This window comes from Thalassophryne amazonica, chromosome 13 (genome assembly GCF_902500255.1).
Source record: "Thalassophryne amazonica chromosome 13, fThaAma1.1, whole genome shotgun sequence".
Classification (NCBI taxonomy): Eukaryota; Metazoa; Chordata; class Actinopteri; order Batrachoidiformes; family Batrachoididae; genus Thalassophryne; species Thalassophryne amazonica.
Genome location: NC_047115.1, coordinates 5,303,909 through 5,325,670, shown reverse-complemented (window position 1 = coordinate 5,325,670; position 21,762 = coordinate 5,303,909). Strand labels below are relative to the sequence as shown.

The window sequence follows — 21,762 nt, the reverse complement described above, 5'->3', positions numbered from 1 at the left end:
TTGCTGGTAGCCCGGTATTGGCCGGGCAGGACATGGTTCCCTATGATTCTGACGCTCCTCGGCGGAGAGCCGTGGCCTCTCCCACAAAGGAGGGACCCTTTATCGCAGTTGAACGGGAACATTTGGCATCTTCACCCAGAGCGTCTTCAACTGTACATGTGGCATCTGACGGGACAGACTCCACGTTCTCTTGTGATCAAGCTGTAGTGCAGACGATACTGAATGCTCGTGCACCCTCTACAACGGCACTGTACAGCAATAGATGGAAGCTTTTTACACGTTGGTGCAGTACACAAAGCGTGGACTCTGAGCATTGTCCTGTGCCAGTGCTGCTTAGCTATCTTCTGTCGTTGTTTGACAGCGGTCTTTCTGTCTCCACAATTAAAGTTTATGTTGTTGTTGCCTATGCTTGCCACATTATTGTAGATGGTCGATCAACAGAATTACACCCCGATATGTCGCTTTTTAAGAGATGCCCTTCACCTTCGGCCTCTGAGGACTTTAAGTGTACCATCCTGGGATTTTCCATTAGTTCTTGAGGGTTTATGCTCTTCACTGTTTGAGCCACTGGGTGTTAGTGACCTCAGCTGGTTGTCAATTAAACAGAAATATAATTTTTTTATTGACCCGTGAAAGGAAATTAGTGTTGCAGCAGGAGCACACAAAAGACAAGGTACACAAAAACAATATTAACAGTGAGAATAAGACCTAATTAAAAGTCTAAAATCAGACATAAAAACAATACAATATAAGAAAGCACCATACACATGCACAAAATCACTATCAAATGTTCAGTCCAGATTTCATGCCAAAACTTGCATTCTTAACTGCATTAAGACTGCATTCCTCCTCGCCATTTCATCTGCAAATCATGTTGGAGAGCTCCATGCCTTGTCAACTGCTGACAACTGCGTGCACTGGAATTCTGATGGGTCAGGACTACTCTATAGCCAAACGTCTCCTTTTTACCATAGACAGTTTTACCATTCCATGCTAGACCTTGGCTGTCTTTACCCCTCAATCTACTGCAAAAGCTAATTCTAGCCTGTTGTGCCCTGTTTGTGCACTTAGATGTTATATTGAACTGACAGCTACGTTTCGTAAAAGTGATGCTCTGTTTGTTTGCTATTAGAGACCCAGGAAGGGCTGCACCTTGTCCAAGCAAAGACTGTTGCAGTGGATTGTTGGCGCTATATTGCAAGCTTACAGGAACAGCGACCGTCAACCTTCTCCAGTGAAATGTCATTTAACTCAAGGCACATCCACCTCCTGGGCTGCCCTGAGAGGAGTTCCACTGACTGACATCTGTACTGCAGCAACGTGGACTTTTCTACAACGTGGGCCCATTTCTACAGAGTGAATGTAGCTGCTCCTCACCCTGTGACAACAACCGTATTATCGGCCTCCTTGAACTGCAGATGAGGTTGCACATTTGAGGTTTGGTAAGTGCACACTTCTCGTGACCTTGTTGGTATAAGATTATCCAGGTGCTAAAGCACCGCCCTCTGGTGGTCAAGAGGAATAAAATAGAACACGAGTTACATATGTGACTATGGTTCTATAAATTCCAGATGACCGCCAGAGTTGGATGTCACTCGGAGTCTCGGCGAAAGATTCCAAAAGAACTGAATGCTGGGTAACGAGCACTCATATACTGTTACTGACATCACCCAGGTCACACCTACTGGCATGACTTTGTTGGTATAAGACTCGACCTCAGTGCATGCACACATGGAATAATCCAGGTGCTAAAGCAACACCCTCTGGCAGTCATCCAGAATTGACAGAACCGCAGTTACATACGGAACTCTCGTTTCAATTTGTAGCTTGTATTTTTATTGTCAATTTGATCCCAGAAAATCTACTGGTAAATTTGTTTTTTTTTTCATGGGCAATTAAACCACCCACGGGGAAAGGCGGAGAGCTGGGGTTCGAGCAGAAGGGTGTCCATAAGTGCACGTGGCACGAGGACACCCTGAGCCGGAGGTCGATGATCGACTTTGTAGTTGTATCATCTGACCTTCGACCACGTGTCTCGGACACTCGAGTGAAGAGAGGGGCAGAGCTGTTAACCGATCACCACCTGGTGGCGAGTTGGATCCAATGGGAGGGGAGGAAGCCGGTCCAAACGTATCGTGAGGGTTTGCTGGGAATGACTGGCGGAACCCTCTGTCAGTGCGGTCTTCAACTCCCACCTCCGGGAGAGCTTCTCCCAGATCCCGGGGGAGGGTGGAGACATGGAGTCCAAGTGGACCATGTTCTCCACCTCCACTGTCGATGCGGCAGCTCGTAGCTGTGGTCGCAAGGTCTCTGGTGCCTGTCGCGGCGTCAATCCCCTAACCTGGTGGTGGACGCCGGAAGTAAGGGATGCCGTCAAGCTGAAGAAGGAGTCCTGCTTATCTTTGTTGGTAGGTGGGACCCCGGAGGCAGCTGACAGGTACCGGCAGGCCAAGCGTGCCGCAGCCCGTGCGGTTGTAGGGGCAAAAACTCGGGTCTGGGAGGAGTTTGGGGAGGCCATGGAGGAGGACTATCGGTCGGCCTCGAAGAGATTCTGGCAAACCGTCCGACGCCTCGGGAGGTGGAAGCAGCTCTCCACCAGCACTGTTTACAGTGCAGGTGGGGAGCTGTTGACCCTGACTGGGGATGTTGGCGGGCGGTGGAAGGAATACTTCGAGGATCTCCTCAATCCCATCGTCACGTCTTCCGAAGAGGAAGCAGAGACTGGGGACTCAGAGGCGGACTCATCCATTACCCAGGCTGAAGTCACCGAAGTGGTTAGAAAGCTCCTCGTGGCAAAGGCTCCTGGGGTGGATGAAATCCATCTTGAGTACCTTAAGTCTCTGGATGTTGTGTGACTGTCTTGGTTGACTTCCCTCTGCAGCATCGCGTGGCGATCGGGGACAGTGCCTCTGGATTGGAAGACCAGGGTGGTGGTCCCTCTGTTTAAGAAGGGGGACCGGAGGGTGTGTTCCAACTATACGGGGATCACACTCCTCAGCCTCCCCGGTAAGGACTATTCCAGAGTACTGGAGAGGAGAATTCGACCGATGGTCGAACCTCGGATTCAGGAGAAGCAGTGTGGTTTTCGTCCTGGTCGCGGCACACTGGACCAGCTCTACATGCTCCATCGGGTGCTCGAGGGTTCATGGGAGTTCGCCCAACCAGTCCACCTGTGTTTTGTGGATCTGGAGAAGGCGTTCGACCGTGTCCCTCGGGGCACCCTGTGGGGGGGGTGCTCCGGGAGTACAGAGTCCGGGGTCCTTTGCTAAGGGCTACCCGGTCCCTGTACGACCGCAGCAGGAGCTTGGTTCGCATTGCCGGCAGTAAGTCAACCTGTTTCCAATGCACGTTGGCCTCCGCCAGAGCTGCCCTTTGTCACCGGTTCTGTTTATTATTTCTATGGACAGAATTTCTAGGCGCAGCCAGGGTGTAGAGGGGGTCTGGTTTGGGAACCACAGAATCTTGTCTCTGCTGCTTGCGGACGATGTGGTTCTGTTGGCTTCGTCAAATCAGGACCTTCAGCGTGCATTGGGGCAGTTTGCAGCCGAGTGTGAAGCGTCCGGGATGAAAATCAGCACCTCCAAATCCGAGGCCATGGTTCTTGACCGGAAAAAGGTGCTTTGCCCTCTTCAGATCGGTGGAGTGTCCTTGCCTCAAGTAGAGCAGTTTAAGTATCTCGGGGTCTTGTTCACGAGTGAGGGACAGATGGAGCCTGAGATCGATAGACGGATCGGTGCAGCGTCTGCAGTGATACAGTCGCTGTATCGGACCGTCATGGTGAAGAGAGAGCTGAGTAGGGGGGCAAAGCTCTCGATTTACCGATCGATCTACGTTCTGATCCTCACCTATGGTCATGAGATTTGGCTCATGACCGAAAGAACGAGATCGCAAGTACAAGCGGCCAAGATGAGTTTTCTCCGCAGGGTGGCTGGGCGCTCCCTTAGAGATAGGGTGAGGAGCTCGGTCACTCGGGAGGAGCTCGGAGTCGAGCCGCTGCACCTCCACATCGAAAGGAGTCAGTTGAGGTGGCTCGGGCATCTTTTCTGGATGCCACCTGGACGCCTCGCTGGAGAAGTGTTCCGGGCACGTCCCATTGGGAGGAGGCCCCGGGGAAGACCCAGGACACGCTGGAGGGACTACATCTCTCGGCTGGCTTGGGAACGCCGTGGGGTTCCCCTGGAGGAGCTGGGGGAGGTGTGTGTGGATCGGGAGGTCTGGGTGGCTTTGCTTGAGCTGCTGCCCCCGCGACCCGACTCCGGATAAAGCGGAAGAAAATGGATGGATGGATGGATGCTTCAGTATAAAATTTAATATAAAATTAAAGTAGGCCTTTGCATTTGGCCATTATATAGCAACTCATTTTCAATGCTGTCAGAATGACTCAAGTTGTGAAATGGTTTGAGAGAAAACATGTCCACAGATAGGTTTTATTAACTTTCTCACTCCGAGGTCTAGTTCCCACATTAAGCCCTTCCTTACCTGCTCTCTTTGCTCCTTTGTGTAGCTGAAGGTGAAGGGGACTTTTAGTTTAATGTTCGTCGCAGTCTTCTTACTTGTCTCCGTGTTGATCAGAAGGTTGATTAGAACATGGTCATTCTTCAGCAGAGTAACACCACAGTCCTGGTGGTCAAAGGTCACGTTGGTCCGGACAGGACCGATGTTGGCATGAATCTGACCTGGATAACCCTTTGTGGTGGACTGGAGGTTGACAGGGTAAAAAGGTATAATGTCAACTACAGCTTTTCTATTCAAGCTTATTAAGCAGAGAACAAATATCACCTTGTGCTGAGCCTGAAACAGCACCTCAGGTTTAAAGCTAAATGAAGCACAACATATCCAGAGCTCAGAAACCAAGATCACAAAATGATCCCCTCCCTCTGTCACAGCACTTACATGATTACACAGTGCATTTTCCCCCTCAAACTTCTACACACAATACCCCATAATGACAATGTGAAAACGTTTGAGATTTTTGCAAATTTATAAAAAAAAAAAAAAAACTACTAAATAGACATGGGCCGAAAACCAGTTTCACTGTATACCGCGGTATGAAAAGGCCACGGTATCAAAACCACTAAAATTTTCCATTATACTGTCTCTACGGTATGAGCGGGTTAGGAGAATTCTTAAACATTTTTTAAGTAATTCTCTCAAAGCTCTATGAACCGAAAATCGATTCTGAATCAAATCGTCACCCCAAGAATCGGAATCGAATTGAATCGTGAGTTGTATGATTCACATCCCTAAGAGAGACTACTATTTTGGTATTTTCTCTAAAGTTATCAGTGGTATAGTGCTCATAGCGGAAGACACCATGTCAATTAGTGCGCCTGAATCACGCATGCTTCATATGCAAATTGCCATAATGTTGTTAAAGCACATTTTAAAGCTATACATACTACCGTGAAACCACAGTATTTTTGCGCACGGTTATCATGCTGTCCAAATCTCATACCGGCCCATGCCTACTACTAAATCACACATACATAAGTACTCACAGCCTTTGCCATTAAGCTCAGGTGCCTCCTGTTTCCACTGATCATTCTTGAGATGTTTCTCCAGCTTAATTGGAGTCCACCTGGGGTCAATTCAGTTGATTGGACATAATTTGGAAAGAGACAGCTGTCTCCATATAAGGTCCCACAGTTGACAGAGCACAAACCAAGTGTGAAGTCAAAGGAATTGTCTGTAGACCTCAGAGACAGGATTGTCTGGAGGCACAAATCCGGGCAAGGGTACAGAAACATTTCTGCTGCTTTGAAGGTCCCAATGAGCACAGTGGCCTCCATCGTCTGTAAATGGAAGAAGTTCAGATCCACCAGGACTCCTCCTGGGGCTGGCCGCCTGTCTAAACTGAGCGATAGGGGGAGAAGGACCTTAATCAGGGAGTTGACCAAGAACCCGATGGTCACTCTGTCAGAGCTCCATTCCTCTGTGGAGAGAGGAAAACCTTCCAGAAGAACAACCATCTCTACAGCAATCCACCAATCAGGCCTGTATGGAAGAGTGGCCAGGCGGAAGCCACTCCTTAGTAAAAGGCACATGGAAGCCCACCTGGAGTCTGACAAAAGGCACCTGAAGGACTCTCAGACCAGGAGAAACAAAATTCTCTGGTCTGATGAGACAAAGATCGAATTCTTTGAATACCAGTGGTGAAAAACAAAATTACGAGGGGAGTTTCTGAATTCTAGAAGCTCTGAGGTGCAATCTGGGACTAATCCAGACAATAAATTGCAGCACCCATCAGCCTGCATCCCTTTTTTTCCCTGTGCTGTGAGAACAGTAAACACTCATGTGCAGTAACTGAAATTCTATGGGCTATACCCATGCAAATCTGTGCAATCTAATATCTTCACTTATGTATAACTCACATTTTTCAGTTGGTCTGCTAAGTTAGTTATTTACAAGTCATAGGTGATGGCTTTTTTTTATCTTTTCTTATTCACAAACTCAGTTGCAGAGTGGCACTCCTCATATGTGTACAATTACAAATAAAGCTTCTATTCTGTTTTGGTGAGGAAAAAAAACAATTTTCCTAATTCAAAAATCACTCCTCTCGTCATATTCTCACAATACATACTTACAATATTCTTACAAATACATCTTTTCAACAAAAAGTAACAGAAACTCATCATACCTGTAAAGTAATGCACAACCACTTACATACGATCAGTCTGGCCACCTCTGGTCTCATTATCACATCTCTGAAAAGCAGATGAACACCATACAATGCTACAACCGAGCAGCATTTAGTTCATCTGTCTGGTCTTTATAACTTTACAATGTTGACTGCTAGTGACATGACTCTCCAATGCTTTCACACCACATAAAGCGTAACTAATGGAATCCTGGCAGAAAATGCACAACACTTTTCCCAGGCCTATCGATCTTGCAAAAACATTCACCGAGGATGAATTCTTCAGTCTCCTCGCTTCCCGCTAGTGTGCCTTGATAGAGTGGCGTCAACTCAGAACATGGGGCCATTTTTGTTCCAACTGCGCTGAACTTCCGAATGAACCATTTAACCACATACAGCAACACATCCAGGTACAGGTGCTATCAAAATAAATATAAAAATAGTTAAGATATCAAATTTACATAAATTTAAAATTTATGATGATTTATTTAATTAATTTAAAGCCTGATTTATGCAGCTGCAGCTCTGTAACACTGTGTCAATGATGTGCGTGACAGTTTCAAAGTTCTCCATCTCTGGATTATGCTTTATTCTGGACTAATTTAACCCCCAACAATCTTTTCTTTCTACAATCTTCACCTCCAAATCAAAGATAAGGTGTACAATTTCCTCTTTTACTGACTTCATGCTGTAAATGTAATGGAGACTTTTCTGATCCATTTATCAGAGTGCACCCTAAATAAACGGTCGGACTTTTAATCATAGAAATGACTCCCGTCCCACTTCCCTCAATTCGGCGAGTGTCAGAGCTGAACTTTAATTTGTACCTCTATTACTGTGCACGTCCAGACTGCTCGGGGTTTTTCATGGAAATACATTGTGATCAGACAGGACATTTATCCGATGTTAGCCATATGTATGTAACGGATAAGTTACAGTCAGGAGGTGCCGAACATCTACAGGGAATCCAGCTTTGGGACGTGCACCTCATTAATGACCGGGTCAAAATTTCCTCTGAGCTTTTTTTTCCTGCCAAATGTATTTGATTTGATTTGCTGTGTCTGATTTAACAAGTGCACGTCAAGGTGTGGGTCCGAGTCTGAGCACGGTGTGAAAAACAAATGGTCAGACTTTTAATCACGTAAATGTCTCCGGTCCCACATGCGAGAGGTTTAATGGAAATACATTGCGATTGAACGGGACATTTTATCTGATGCGAGCAAAAAATCTGTTGTACAAAATCTGTTATATACGGTGTTTATGATATGGAAAACAATACAAAAACTTTGGGACTTTTTTTGTCCGTGACTGTGAATATCTGGTTTATACGATGACGGTTTAGGTGAGTTTTACTGTACATGGGACTGAACAATAAATTTACCTCTCAAAGCTTTGACGAAGATGTCGGCTTCCATCACACACGGCTGACTTTCTTTTCACAAATTTTTTCTTCTGTTGGGATCTGAAGTGAATCTGTACATCTTGAAGCCCTTGTTGTTGCCCTTGACAACCCGGCATTTTCAGAGAATAAATAAATAAAATAACTGGATTTACATGCAGACACATTAACAGCCAATGCTACTGTTGGACCCAAGATGGCACCATGAGTCACGTGACCGATTTTTTTCAACTCATGTCGCCACTCTCGCTAATAAAGGCACTCTACTATAAACGAATGAATGGCCTTAATGAATAGTTTGGATGAACGAATGAATGAATAGACTAATCAATGTGTTTCTGTCCTGCAGAAACTAAATAAAAAATTCATTTTCTTTACAAATCCTGAATACATGGTGCTTGTTAATAGAGTAATATCAGAGAAACAACAATAACTGCAGTGCTATGTATGCTATGGTGGTGGCAACATCATGCTGTGGGGATGTTTTTCAGCAGCAGGAACTGGGAGACTAGTCAGGATTGAGGGAAAGATGAATGCAGCAATGTACAGAGACATCCTGGATGAAAACCTGCTCCAAAGCGCTCTGGACCTCAGACTGGGGCGACGGTTCATCTTTCAGCAGACAATGACCCTAAGCACACAGCCAAGATATCAAAGGAGTGGCTTCAGGACAACTGTGTGAATGTCCTTGAGTGGCCCAGCCAGAGCCCAGACTGAACATCTCTGGAGAGATCTGAAAATGGTTGTGCCCCAACCCTCCTCATCCAACCTGATGGAACTTGAGAGGTGCTGCAAAGAGGAATGGACCAAACTGCCAAAAGATAGGTGCGCCAAGCTTGTGGCATCATATTCAGGAAGACTTGAAGCTGGAATTGCTGCCAAAAGTGCATCAACAAAGTATTGAGCAAAGGCTGTGAATAGTTACGTCCATGTGATTTCTTTGTTTTTTATTTTTAATAAATTGCAAAAAATAATAATTTTTAAATTAACCTTTATTTTTTATTTTATTTATTTTATTGTCTTTATTTTTTAGGTTTGCCCCATAGAGATCAAGACCTCTTTTTCAAGGTAGACCTGGACAATTATAAAGTTTCCAAGTTACCTAACCTGCATGTCTCTAAAAGTGGGAGGAAGTCGGAGCACCTGGAGGAAACCCATGCAAGCACGGGAGAACATGCAAACTCCATACAGAAAGGCGGGAATCGAACCCATGACCTTCTTGCTGTGAGGCAACAGAACTAAGCCACCATGCCTCCAAAAAAGCTGTAACATAAAATGTGGAAAAACTGCAGCGCTGTGAATACTTTCCAGATGGACCATGCCTCAGTGCTGGTAAATCCTTAAAGAAGAAACTGCTCAAAGTCTGAACATGTAACTGACACACTGTGAATCATTATAAGAAGACTGTAAACGTCAAATTCCTTAGACATTAGAGCAGATTGATTTTCCTTCATGGACACATTCAGACACTGACATTGTGCAGTGTTTGTGTGCATGCATGAGAACACACCATTTTCGCATGGCCTTTTGTAAAAGCAGATTTTCAGTTGTAATTTTAGTCACTGAACATTGTTTCACTTTCAGCACTTGATGATTGTAAACAGCTCTCGGTGCAAAGCAGAAGAATTTGGTTTGTTGGAATTACTTGATTGTGTGTTTTACATATTTTGTTTCCATATTTTGAGCTGGACTCCACTCGTCAGTCTGCACTGAGCTCGACCACGGGACACACATTGATATGAAGAACAAATGCTTTTGACCACATTTTGCTCTCTGAACTCACCACAGGAACAAAACAGAGCTTCAGCTCAAAGTCTGTACATGCACCAGACCACAGTGCAGCGTAGTCTGAACCTGCAGACTGTCCCGCCTACATCTAGAAATGATCTTGTAAGGTGCTCACTGTGCGTATGGGGCATCCAGGTACCAATTAGAACACTGTACCTGTTGTGATGATATGGAATTAGAAGCTGTGTGGTGCTAATAAGGTCACTCACTTCATCGTCGTTTTCAGCATCGCTCACAATGTCAATTTTTGTCCATGTCTGGATTTTGGTCAAATACAGCTCACTCTGAACATCAGACAGGACTAATGGGCAGAAGGAGGAGTATACTGGAAAGGTAGCTTTGACAACACTCACTGTGGGCTTAAGAACTGGTTGGTTGACAATGCCTTCATAAAGATCTGTGTCCAAAATCACATTGGGTGGCAACTGCAACTGGTCTGAGGACTTGTGGGTTGTGACACTTAATAGGGAGTCTGTTGTGGCCGTGGCAGTAGCAAGTGTCAGAAGGAGGGGCTCCTTCATCCGCTGGATCCTGATTGCTCGTTTTCCGGCTCTCAGCTAAACAACAAAACAAAGAAGCTTGAATTTTTCAAACCAATCAACCAAACATGAAGTGTTAAAGTTGCTGATTTATCAGTAACATCAGGAAGAATGCAGCAGAGTGGACGGAGTCCTCACCATGATCACAGTGAACATCACTTCCTCATTGATGTCCTCGGGTGAAATGTCAACATCACTCAAGTTTTCTCTGAGATCAAATGGTAGCTCGCCGTGGTTGTCAGACTTGATGATGCCTTCATTTTCTGTCACATTGACAATAACACCCTGAGGTCACAGACAAATGAGGAAGAACATCAAACGACATTAAGAGCGCAGGAATCTTTTTTGTACACTGTTGCACATACAGTAAATTAAAATCTTCAGCCATTTCTTTGTATTGTACCTTTTAAAGATTATGCAATCGCACAGGCCAATATGACAGTTATGAATGCAATGCCACTGATTGTGCAGCCCTTGATGTAAATAAAGGAAACCTGAACATATGAATGTGGTGTGATTTAAAAACAACAGTATAACATGATCAGTCACCTCTTCTACACATTACCTGATCTCAGATTTTTGTTTGAATGTGTCAAAATACAGCCGGGTAGCAATGACTGAACAAATAATGAATCAGATGAGCTGCAAATATGAATTAAACAACAGATTCCGATGAAAACTGCATGAAACAACTTTCTCATCCCAGTTCAGATTTAGTCTGTTTACAACCCCAATTCCAATGAAGTTGGGACATTGTGTAAAATGTAAATAAAAACAGAATACAATGATTTTCAAATCCTCTTCAACCTATATTCAATTGAATACACCACAAAGACAAGATATGTAATGTTCAAACTGCTAAACTTTGTTTTTGTGCAAATATTTGCTCATTTTGAAATGGATGCCTGCAACACATTTCAAAAAAGCTGGGACAGTGGTATGTTTACCACTGTGTTACATCACCTTTCCTTCTAACAACACTCAATCAGCTTTTGGGAACTGAGGACACTCATGACTGGGTATAAAAGGAGCATCCCCAAAAGTCTCAGCCATTCACAAGCAAAGATGGGGTGAGGATCACCACTTAGTAAACAACTGCGTCAAAAAATAGTCCAACAGTTTAAGCAAGGAATTTAGAGATTACATCATCTACAGTCCATAATATAGTCAGGAAATTCAGAGAATCTGGACAACTTTCTACCCATAAGCGGCAAGGCCGAAAACCAACAACGAATGCCCATGACCATCGACCCCTCAGGCGGCACTGCATTAAAAACCGACGTCACTGTGTAAAGGATCTTACCGCGTGGGCTCAGGAACGCTTCAGAAAACCACTATCAGTCAATACAGTTCGTCGCTACATCAAGAAGTGCAAGTTCAGAAGAAGGAACAGCAAGGTATGTAATGCTGTGTAATGCTGGCAGCTGCAGGTTCGGTGATTAAAAAGACCGCCTTTTTCTCTTTTCGGCAAATATATGTACTTATATCATGTCTCCATATACATTTCTACATGCTTTGCTTTTTCTTGTTCCCCCTTTTTAATACTATACAAGGTCTGTCCATAAAGTATCGTACCTTTTTATTTATTTTTTTAAACTATGGATTTGATTCATATGTTTTCACGTCAGACAAGCTTGAACCCTTGTCCGCATGCGTGAGTTTTTCCACGCCTGTCGGTGACGTCATTCACCTGTGAGCACGCCTTGTGGATGGAGTGGTCCCGCCCCGTCGTCGGATTTTCATTGTCTGGAAATGGCGGAATGAAAAGGACTTTTTTTCCATCAGACTTTTTTCAGAAGCTGTTAGAGACTGGCACCTGGAAACCATTTGAAAAATGTATCTGGCTTTTGGTGAAAATTTTACGGACTTCACAGAGAATAAGGTCTGGTAGTACAGCTTTAAGGACAGCTTTAAGGACCCCATTAAGGACGCTCAGTGCACCGCGCTCCGAACTGCGACGACACGGCACAAGCCACCGGACCATTTCTGAGCTGATGGCTCTGTGGATACGAGACCGTCGTGTGCTCTTTGGAAGTGAGACAAAGGAACACCTCCGTTTCGGCATGCCAGAGGACAATTTTGGACATGTCCAGCTCTCCACAATTTCACTGATACTTACTAGACTGGTAAGCATTGAAAGCCAACATAGACATGTCCAAATTTGTCCTCTGACACGCCGAAACGGAGGTGTTCCTTTGTCTCGCTTCCAAAGCGAATCGGTAGTGACGCGCGAAGCCTCCGCGCGGCTTTCCATGACAAAATCTCTTGTTAAAAGTGAAATTTGCCAGAAAATGGCTGATGTCCAGCTTTTGTGATAACCAGAGAAAAAGCACACGACGGTCTCGTATCCACAGAGCCATCAGCTCAGAAATGGTCCGGTGGCTTGTGCCGTGTCATCGCAGTTTGGAGCGCAGCGCGCTGAGCGTCCTTAAAGGGGTCCCTAAAGCTGTACTACCAGACCTTATTCTCTGTGAAGCCCGTAAAATTTTCATCGAAAGCCAGATACATTTTTCGAATGGTTTCCAGATGCCAGTCTCTAACAGCTTCTGAAAAAATTCTGATGGAAAAAAAGTCCTTTTCATTCCGCCATTTCCAGACAATGAAAATCCGACGACGGGGCGGGACCACTCCTTCCACAAAGCGTGCTCACAGGTGAATGATGTCACCGACAGGCGTGGAAAAACTAACGCATGCGCACAAGGGTTCAAGCCTGTCTGACATGAAAACATATGAATCAAATCCAAATAGTTAAAAAAAAAAATAAAAAGGTACGATACTTTATGGACAGACCTCGTATTTAAGTAAATATTGGAGGAGTGGGGTACAATTAGTTATACCTAACAGCTAACGTTAGCTTATCTAGTCGGCTGTAGCAACGTTTATCGTAGCTTACAAAATAGTTGGTTCTTTTCTGTTTGATAACCCACATTAATTCATACTTTTGTCCACATTCATTTTATATGTATTTGTTAATACCGTTATTGTAGGTTTAACTACACTATTATACTTTATACACTAATTACCATTGTTGTTTATGTTGTTAGCAATGGCTAATTTAGCTCTTCTAACTATAACTTGCTTATTTTTGTTATTTACAATTTTATGTTACATGGTGTAGATTTTTAATGATTCATCAGGTTATGTGTTCTTTTAAAGATGTCAACATATAGTACTTAGGTTCTTAGGTTTCCATTTGATAGCATAATGATTATGCTTTTTATTTTCCTCTAGTGTTCTGTTCTTTGGGTCACTGATTAATAAAACAGTAAAAATTTCATCGGTATGGGAATCTGGTTAAAATATTAAGAGTAATTCATTTCAAATAACTCATTTTATCCAGTCACTTCAGTTGTAAGTTTATATATATATCCCCGTAATCCTTTACTATGTTTGGTACATGACGGTCATTAAAACTGAGCATGTGCGGTTGCGCTCATATCTTTGTAAAGTGTTGATCAGTCTCGTCACTTATCATCAACCCATCGTGTTCGACGCTATGCATGATGGGAAGTGTAGTCTGTGGGGCCAACTGCGTTAGTGGGAGATTAGAAAACCAGGGAATATAGATTGGATGGGGTTTATAAGAATAATTATAAGTATACAAGTATGAATAATTAGAAATAAAGGCCATATTATTTGTAGCTAAATCGTAGAATGTATTGTTTAATTGAAATTATGTTGCATTTATATTCACTGAATATAACTGTAAATTTTGTACATTTCTGTGTGTTTTCAGGTTTATGACCCGTGGTCTGTTCTGTTCGAAATTACAATAAACTACAAAACAAAAGACAAACACGAGTCATACCAGGTGTGCTGCCTGTCAGTAACCCATTCGGAGGGTTGTAATTAAAAAACATCCAAACAGTCATAAACCGGAGGCTACCGGTCAACATTGTGGCCTGGGTTTGAAGCCAATACAGAGCCCGGAGCTTCCATACACTTTCTACTCAACTGTTAACCTGTAAGCTATAGAAGGCGGCAAACTGACAACATGACAGAAGAGGAGAAAATGGAGAGGCTAAGGCAAAAGCGTATAGTGGCCCAGACCGCATTCACCAAAAGAGCCAACCATCTCATCTTGCGGGCAGAAGCACGAGTAGAGAATGAGCTCAAGAGCAAGTGGAGAAACTTTAAAGGGGAACACGCCAAAGGTACGGACGCAGGACTTGATTATGCCATGGCCCTGCGATAACTGGAGGCTAAAGAGGCCACAGAAAAGGCGGATCAGGTTGACAGGAAAATAATGGAATGTGACCATAAGTTTGATGATATTAAGGATCTTGTCTTAAATAGCCTCTGGACCAGGTTTGCTGAGGAGCAAATCTCCGCTCTCAAAGAAGAGGCCGGCTCAGCCCTGGATCAAGCGGAAGCGACTGATCACCTGAAGATGAGCAGGATGGAGCGCGATTTGGCAAATAAAGACCTCAAAAGAGAAGTAGATGAAGTCGACAGACATGATCCCTCGAGCCAAGTTTACAGAGCCAAGAGGAGACTGCAGGAAGCTGAGGAAGCGATTCGAGAGACTAAGTGATAAGTGGGCATGGCAGAGAAACAGCTGGTCTGACGAAGAAGAGGAGCAGAAAGAACAGGTGAAACTAGATGTTGCGGAGAAAAAGAACCAAGACGAGCAAGCTGTGTCTATACATTCTGACCCTAACATTAACCTGTCCTGTCACATAGATAGTCATACCCCTGTAAGACAAGTCCGGCCTAACCCTCCTGGCGTTCCCGCCTATCATAGCTATGGTGCACTTCCAAACGCTGCAAGCACACCACTGCAAGTCCAAGAAGCTCCCTGCATGTACCCTGGGCAACTCAGCCTCAAACCACAGATCACCCTGCAACGAGCTCGCCTGCCCACATTTTCTGGTATCATGAGAGATTACTACCGCTGGAAAGCTGAATGGGAGGATATTCAGCAGCTGGGGAACCCCCATGGAATAGAAAACACACGTAAGTTTCATCTCCTTGGAAGCCTTGACAACAAAGTCAAGAGAGACCTCGTATTTTCCAGCTGCGGATCTGCCGACGATGTCTTCAGACTCTTGGGCAACAAGTACGGAAACAAGCCTAAAATATCAATCAATCAATTTTTTTATATAGCGCCAAATCACAACAAACAGTTGCCCCAAGGCGCTTTATATTGTAAGGCAAGGCCATACAATAATTATGTAAAACCCCAACGGTCAAAACGACCCCCTGTGAGCAAGCACTTGGCTACAGTGGGAAGGAAAAACTCCCTTTTAACAGGAAGAAACCTCCAGCAGAACCAGGCTCAGGGAGGGGCAGTCTTCTGCTGGGACTGGTTGGGGCTGAGGGAGAGAACCAGGAAAAAGACATGCTGTGGAGGGGAGCAGAGATCAATCACTAATGATTAAATGCAGAGTGGTGCATACAGAGCAAAAGAGAAAGAAACAGTGCATCATGGGAACCCCCCACCAGTCTACGTCTATAGCAGCATAACTAAGGGATGGTTCAGGGTCACCTGATCCAGCCCTAACTATAAGCTTTAGCAAAAAGGAAAGTTTTAAGCCTAATCTTAAAAGTAGAGAGGGTGTCTGTCTCCCTGATCTGAATTGGGAGCTGGTTCCACAGGAGAGGAGCCTGAAAGCTGAAGGCTCTGCCTCCCATTCTACTCTTACAAACCCTAGGAACTACAAGTAAGCCTGCAGTCTGAGAGCGAAGCGCTCTATTGGGGTGATATGGTACTACGAGGTCCCTAAGATAAGATGGGACCTGATTATTCAAAACCTTATAAGTAAGAAGAAGAATTTTAAATTCTATTCTAGAATTAACAGGAAGCCAATGAAGAGAGGCCAATATGGGTGAGATATGCTCTCTCCTTCTAGTCCCCGTCAGTACTCTAGCTGCAGCATTTTGAATTAACTGAAGGCTTTTTAGGGAACTTTTAGGACAACCTCATAATAATGAATTACAATAGTCCAGCCTAGAGGAAATAAATGCATGAATTAGTTTTTCAGCATCACTCTGAGACAAGACCTTTGATTTTAGAGATATTGCGTAAATGCAAAAAAGCAGTCCTACATATTTGTTTAATATGCACTTTGAATGACATATCCTGATCAAAAATGACTCCAAGATTTCTCACAGTATTACTAGAGGTCAGGGTAATGCCATCCAGAGTAAGGATCTGGTTAGACACCATGTTTCTAAGATTTGTGGGGCCAAGTACAATAACTTCAGTTTTATCTGAGTTTAAAAGCAGGAAATTAGAGGTCATCCATGTTTTTATGTCTGTAAGACAATCCTGCAGTTTAGCTAATTGGTGTGTGTCCTCTGGCTTCATGGATAGATAAAGCTGGGTATCATCTGCGTAACAATGAAAATTTAAGCAATACCGTCTAATAATACTGCCTAAGGGAAGCATGTATAAAGTGAATAAAATTGGTCCTAGCACAGAACCTTGTGGAACTCCATAATTAACTTTAGTCTGTGAAGAAGATTCCCCATTTACATGAACAAATTGTAATCTATTAGACAAATATGATTCAAACCACCGCAGCGCAGTGCCTTTAATACCTATGGCATGCTCTAATCTCTGTAATAAAATTTTATGGTCAACAGTATCAAAAGCAGCACTGAGGTCTAACAGAACAAGCACAGAGATGAGTCCACTGTCCGAGGCCATAAGAAGATCATTTGTAACCTTCACTAATGCTGTTTCTGTACTATGATGAATTCTAAAACCTGACTGAAACTCTTCAAATAGACCATTCCTCTGCAGATGATCAGTTAGCTGTTTTACAACTACCCTTTCAAGAATTTTTGAGAGAAAAGGAAGGTTGGAGATTGACCTATAATTAGCTAAGATAGCTGGGTCAAGTGATGGCTTTTTAAGTAATGGTTTAATTACTGCCACCTTAAAAGCCTGTGGTACATAGCCAACTAACAAAGATAGATTGATCATATTTAAGATCGAAGCATTAAATAATGGTAGGGCTTCCTTGAGCAGCCTGGTAGGAATGGGGTCTAATAAACATGTTGATGGTTTGGATGAAGTAACTAATAAGAATAACTCAGACAGAACAATCGGAGAGAAAGAGTCTAACCAAATACCGGCATCACTGAAAGCAGCCAAAGATAACGATACGTCTTTGGGATGGTTATGAGTAATTTTTTCTCTAATAGTAAAATTTTGTTAGCAAAGAAAGTCATGAAGTCATTACTAGTTAAAGTTAATGGAATACTCAGCTCAATAGAGCTCTGACTCTTTGTCAGCCTGGCTGGCTACAGTGCTGAAAAGAAACCTGGGGTTGTTCTTATTTTCTTCAATTAGTGATGAGTAGAAAGATGTCCTAGCTTTACGGAGGGCTTTTTTATAGAGCAACAGACTCTTTTTCCAGGCTAAGTGAAGATCTTCTAAATTAGTGAGACGCCATTTCCTCTCCAACTTACGGGTTATCTGCTTTAAGCTGCGAGTTTGTGAGTTATACCACGGAGTCAGACACTTCTGATTTAAAGCTCTCTTTTTCAGAGGAGCTACAGCATCCAAAGTTGTCTTCAATGAGGATGTAAAACTATTGACGAGATACTCTATCTCCCTTACAGAGTTTAGGTAGCTACTCTGCACTGTGTTGGTATATGGCATTAGAGAACATAAAGAAGGAATCATATCCTTAAACCTAGTTACAGCGCTTTCTGAAAGACTTCTAGTGTAATGAAACTTATTCCCCACTGCTGGGTAGTCCATCAGAGTAAATGTAAATGTTATTAAGAAATGATCAGACAGAAGGGAGTTTTCAGGGAATACTGTTAAGTCTTCTATTTCCATACCATAAGTCAGAACAAGATCTAAGATATGATTAAAGTGGTGGGTGGACTCATTTACTTTTTGAGCAAAGCCAATAGAGTCTAATAATAGATTAAATGCAGTGTTGAGGCTGTCATTCTCAGCATCTGTGTGGATGTTAAAATCGCCCACTATAATTATCTTATCTGAGCTAAGCACTAAGTCAGACAAAAGGTCTGAAAATTCACAGAGAAACTCACAGTAACGACCAGGTGGACGATAGATAATAACAAATAAAACTGGTTTTTGGGACTTCCAATTTGGATGGACAAGACTAAGAGACAAGCTTTCAAATGAATTAAAGCTCTGTCTGGGTTTTGGATTAATTAATAAGCTGGAATGGAAGATTGCTGCTAATCCTCCACCCCGGCCCGTGCTACGAGCATTCTGACAGTTAGTGTGACTCGGGGGTGTTGACTCATTTAAACTAACATATTCATCCTGCTGTAACCAGGTTTCTGTAAGGCAGAATAAATCAATATGTTGATCAATTATTATATCATTTACTAACAGGGACTTAGAAGAGAGAGACCTAATGTTTAATAGACCACATTTAACTGTTTTAGTCTGTGGTGCAGTTGAAGGTGCTATATTATTTTTTCTTTTTGAATTTTTATGCTTAAATAGATTTTTGCTGGTTATTGGTAGTCTGGGAGCAGGCACCGTCTCTACGGGGATGGGGTAATGAGGGGATGGCAGGGGGAGAGAAGCTGCAGAGAGGTGTGTAAGACTACAAAATAGCACTGCTTATCTCAAGAGAAGTGCATGGACTGCCACCTGTCAAGGGAAACAACCCCAGAAAGACAACTGAACTAATTGAGGCTGTTGAAAGAGCTCTTTGTGACCTTCAAGTCCTAGGGGAAGAAGATGCTGTGAAAAATCGGCTCATGGCGCAGTCGAATGAGAGCAAGCTGCTGGATTCCTTGAAAGAAAAGTGGCTAACTTATAAGAACGACCCAATGAGCGGCTTCTCTGCAAGGAATCACTTTGACTGCTTACTGGAGTACCTAAAGAAACAGGAAGACATTCTTGAGGATTTGGATCAGCTTCAACCCAGCTCAAAAGACTATGCTGAGAAGTCACAGGAAAAAATAAAGAAAAGAAAGCATTTACCAAGGCTACATCTACTCAAAGGGGCTCTCAACCTAGTTTCTGCATAAGCTGTGGGGACAAAGGGCATGCAGGTAGACCCTTTGCCTGCAAAGCCTTCAAGAAGCTTAACCTGTCAAGCAAAAAGGCTCAGCTAAAGAACTCAGGAATGTGCTTCAAATGCTTATGCTTCCATGATGAAGATGGCAGTTGCAGTCAAACGTTCCTGTGTTCTAAAGAAGACTGTCGGAAAGGAGGGTCCTCAGACCACAACTACTTGCTCTGCCCGTCGCCACTAACAAAAAAGAACGATAAAAAGAATGAAGAGCAGAGCAAAACAAAAGTGGAAAAGAAAGGACTTGGATTGACGAGCAGACAAGAGAAAGTCCTTGCCAAACTTTCGCCCGAGCTGAAAGCAGAGGTTAAAGAAGTGTTCTCAAATAAGATCTCAACGACTGTGTGCACAAGTACTGACAGTGAGCCCAAAGAGTACCCAGTAGTGATGATGTTACTCTCAGTGACAACCAACTCGGGCCAGCTAGTAGGTACACCCATTGATCTCGCTTCAGATACTAATTATATCTCAAATGAAGCCGCTGAGCGTCTGAAGCTACAAGGCGAAAACATCAAGTTGACTGTCCAAGGAGTTGGAGGAACGGAGATGGCAGTTGCGACCAAAAGGTATACTCTGAGACTAAGAATAAAAACGCAAAAAGGTACAGTGGGAGAGCATAAGCTACTATTTTACAAGTTGGAGAACATTGCAAAGGTGAACCAGGCAGTCACACCACAGCAATTGTTAAAATTCTTTCCCGACATCGCCGCTAGTGACTTGGTTCACCCAGCGAAGATTGACCTGCTAATAAGTCACAGGGAAGGTCGCCTGGTCCCACAGCCAGTCAAGGTGGAGGGAGACCTAGTCCTCTGGGATGGTCCTCTTGGAATAACAGTCGGTGGGGCTCTTTGAGGAAGTAGATCTTGCAGTGCACAGGTCTGAAACACACTTTGCAAGATCAATGAGAACAGCTTCAAAAGCCTACAGAGAAGTTCTTGTGGGTTCGACTTAACCTAATAAAACTCAGATGTTAGATGGCGGAACAACCCTTCGAAGTATAGCAACTATCAAAAAGGAAATTTTTGAATAGTTTAAATGGGACTGCGCTGGCGCAGCCTGTGACACTCTTTGTGGTGACTGTAAGTGTGGTAGATATCCCCCTGGTGGTAAAAAAAAAATGATGCTGGGAGAAGAAAGAGAACTCGAGAAGATCAAAGAATGCCTTACTTATGTACAAGCCAACAAGCATAGCGAGTCACCTCACTGGGATGCAGCTTATCCATGGAAGGGAGACCCCGCGACACTGCCGGACAACTGACGTGCAGTGGAGGCAACTTTCCTGAATACCGAGAGACGCCTTGAGAAAGAACCCGAGTGGAAGGCTGCATACAGGGAGCAAATCCATGAGATGATTTCTAGAGGAGCTGCTGCTAAGCTCAGAAAAGATGAACTCGACAACTGGAAGGGACCAAAGTGGTACATCAGTCATTTAGTTGCACCCAATCCCCATTCATCTTCCACACCTGTGAGAATTGTATGGAACAGCAGCCAAGAGTTCCTTGGGGTGAGTTTAAATGACCTTCTGCACAAAGGTCCAGATGTCCTCAATCCAATCCGAGGAGTCCTTCCGAGATTCAGGATGGGATTGTACGCCGCCTTAGGCAATGTGAAGAAGATGTACTCTGTGTAGCTAAAAGACAAAAAAGTTGCCTAACCAGATGGGAGACGAAGTAAAGCAAAGCACTGGGGGTTGGCTACTAACCTGAAACAGACAAACTTCTTTTGATGACGTCCATCAATTTCTTAAAGAAGCAAGGCAAAATGAGGACGGGAATTGATTTAAGGGAAGATGAAGTGAGAAGTAGCACTCCAAACCCTTTAACTCATTGGATACTAGGGCTGTCACTAACAATTATTTTCATTGTCGATTAGTTGGCGATTATTTTTTTTTTTTTCGCGATTATTTTTTTTTTTTGCTTCGCGTCGTGGTGTTTTAGACTCCACGTTGTGCATTCAAACCGTATAATGCACGGCTTCTCATTGTTTAATCCTTACATATATCAATACATGGTAACTGTTGGGTAGCTAAACATGCTAGATTACCTTGTGTTGTTTGGGGTGGATTCGGCTGCCCCGGGATGTTTGCGTTTCAGGTGCTCGTGCATGACTGTAGTGCTGCCATGATATGCTAGCACGACTTTGCACAGTCTGCATGTAAGTGACTCGGCGGCTTTGTTTTCTGTGAAATGCTCCCATGCTTTGGATTGTTTCGGTCTTGCTCTAAATTTCTCTGTTAACTCAACTTCGGCTCCTTGCTGTTGCTGCTCTGCCATTGTTTATCCGAGTGCGTTGTAGCAGAGTCTCTGCGTAGGGGAAAAAAAAAAAAAAAAATCACTTGGCTACCATATCCGCTTCTCCTTTAAGGAAACAACCCCCCCCCCC

General features: G+C 43.7%; 1 protein-coding gene across 3 annotated transcripts in view; it reads right to left on the bottom strand.

Annotated features, from left to right (window-relative positions):
- The window catches only part of si:dkeyp-121d4.3, a 183,855-nt gene that overhangs the window by 122,631 nt on the left and 39,462 nt on the right, over positions 1 to 21,762 (bottom strand). For all 3 annotated transcript variants that reach the window (XM_034185486.1, XM_034185485.1, XM_034185484.1), the window contains exons 8-10: positions 10,502 to 10,648; positions 10,178 to 10,381; positions 4,480 to 4,698 (exon numbers count right to left, since the gene is read on the bottom strand). In XM_034185486.1, the coding sequence (XP_034041377.1) occupies positions 4,480 to 4,698; positions 10,178 to 10,381; positions 10,502 to 10,648 (570 nt within the window). The remainder of the gene's footprint in view (positions 1 to 4,479; positions 4,699 to 10,177; positions 10,382 to 10,501; positions 10,649 to 21,762) is intronic.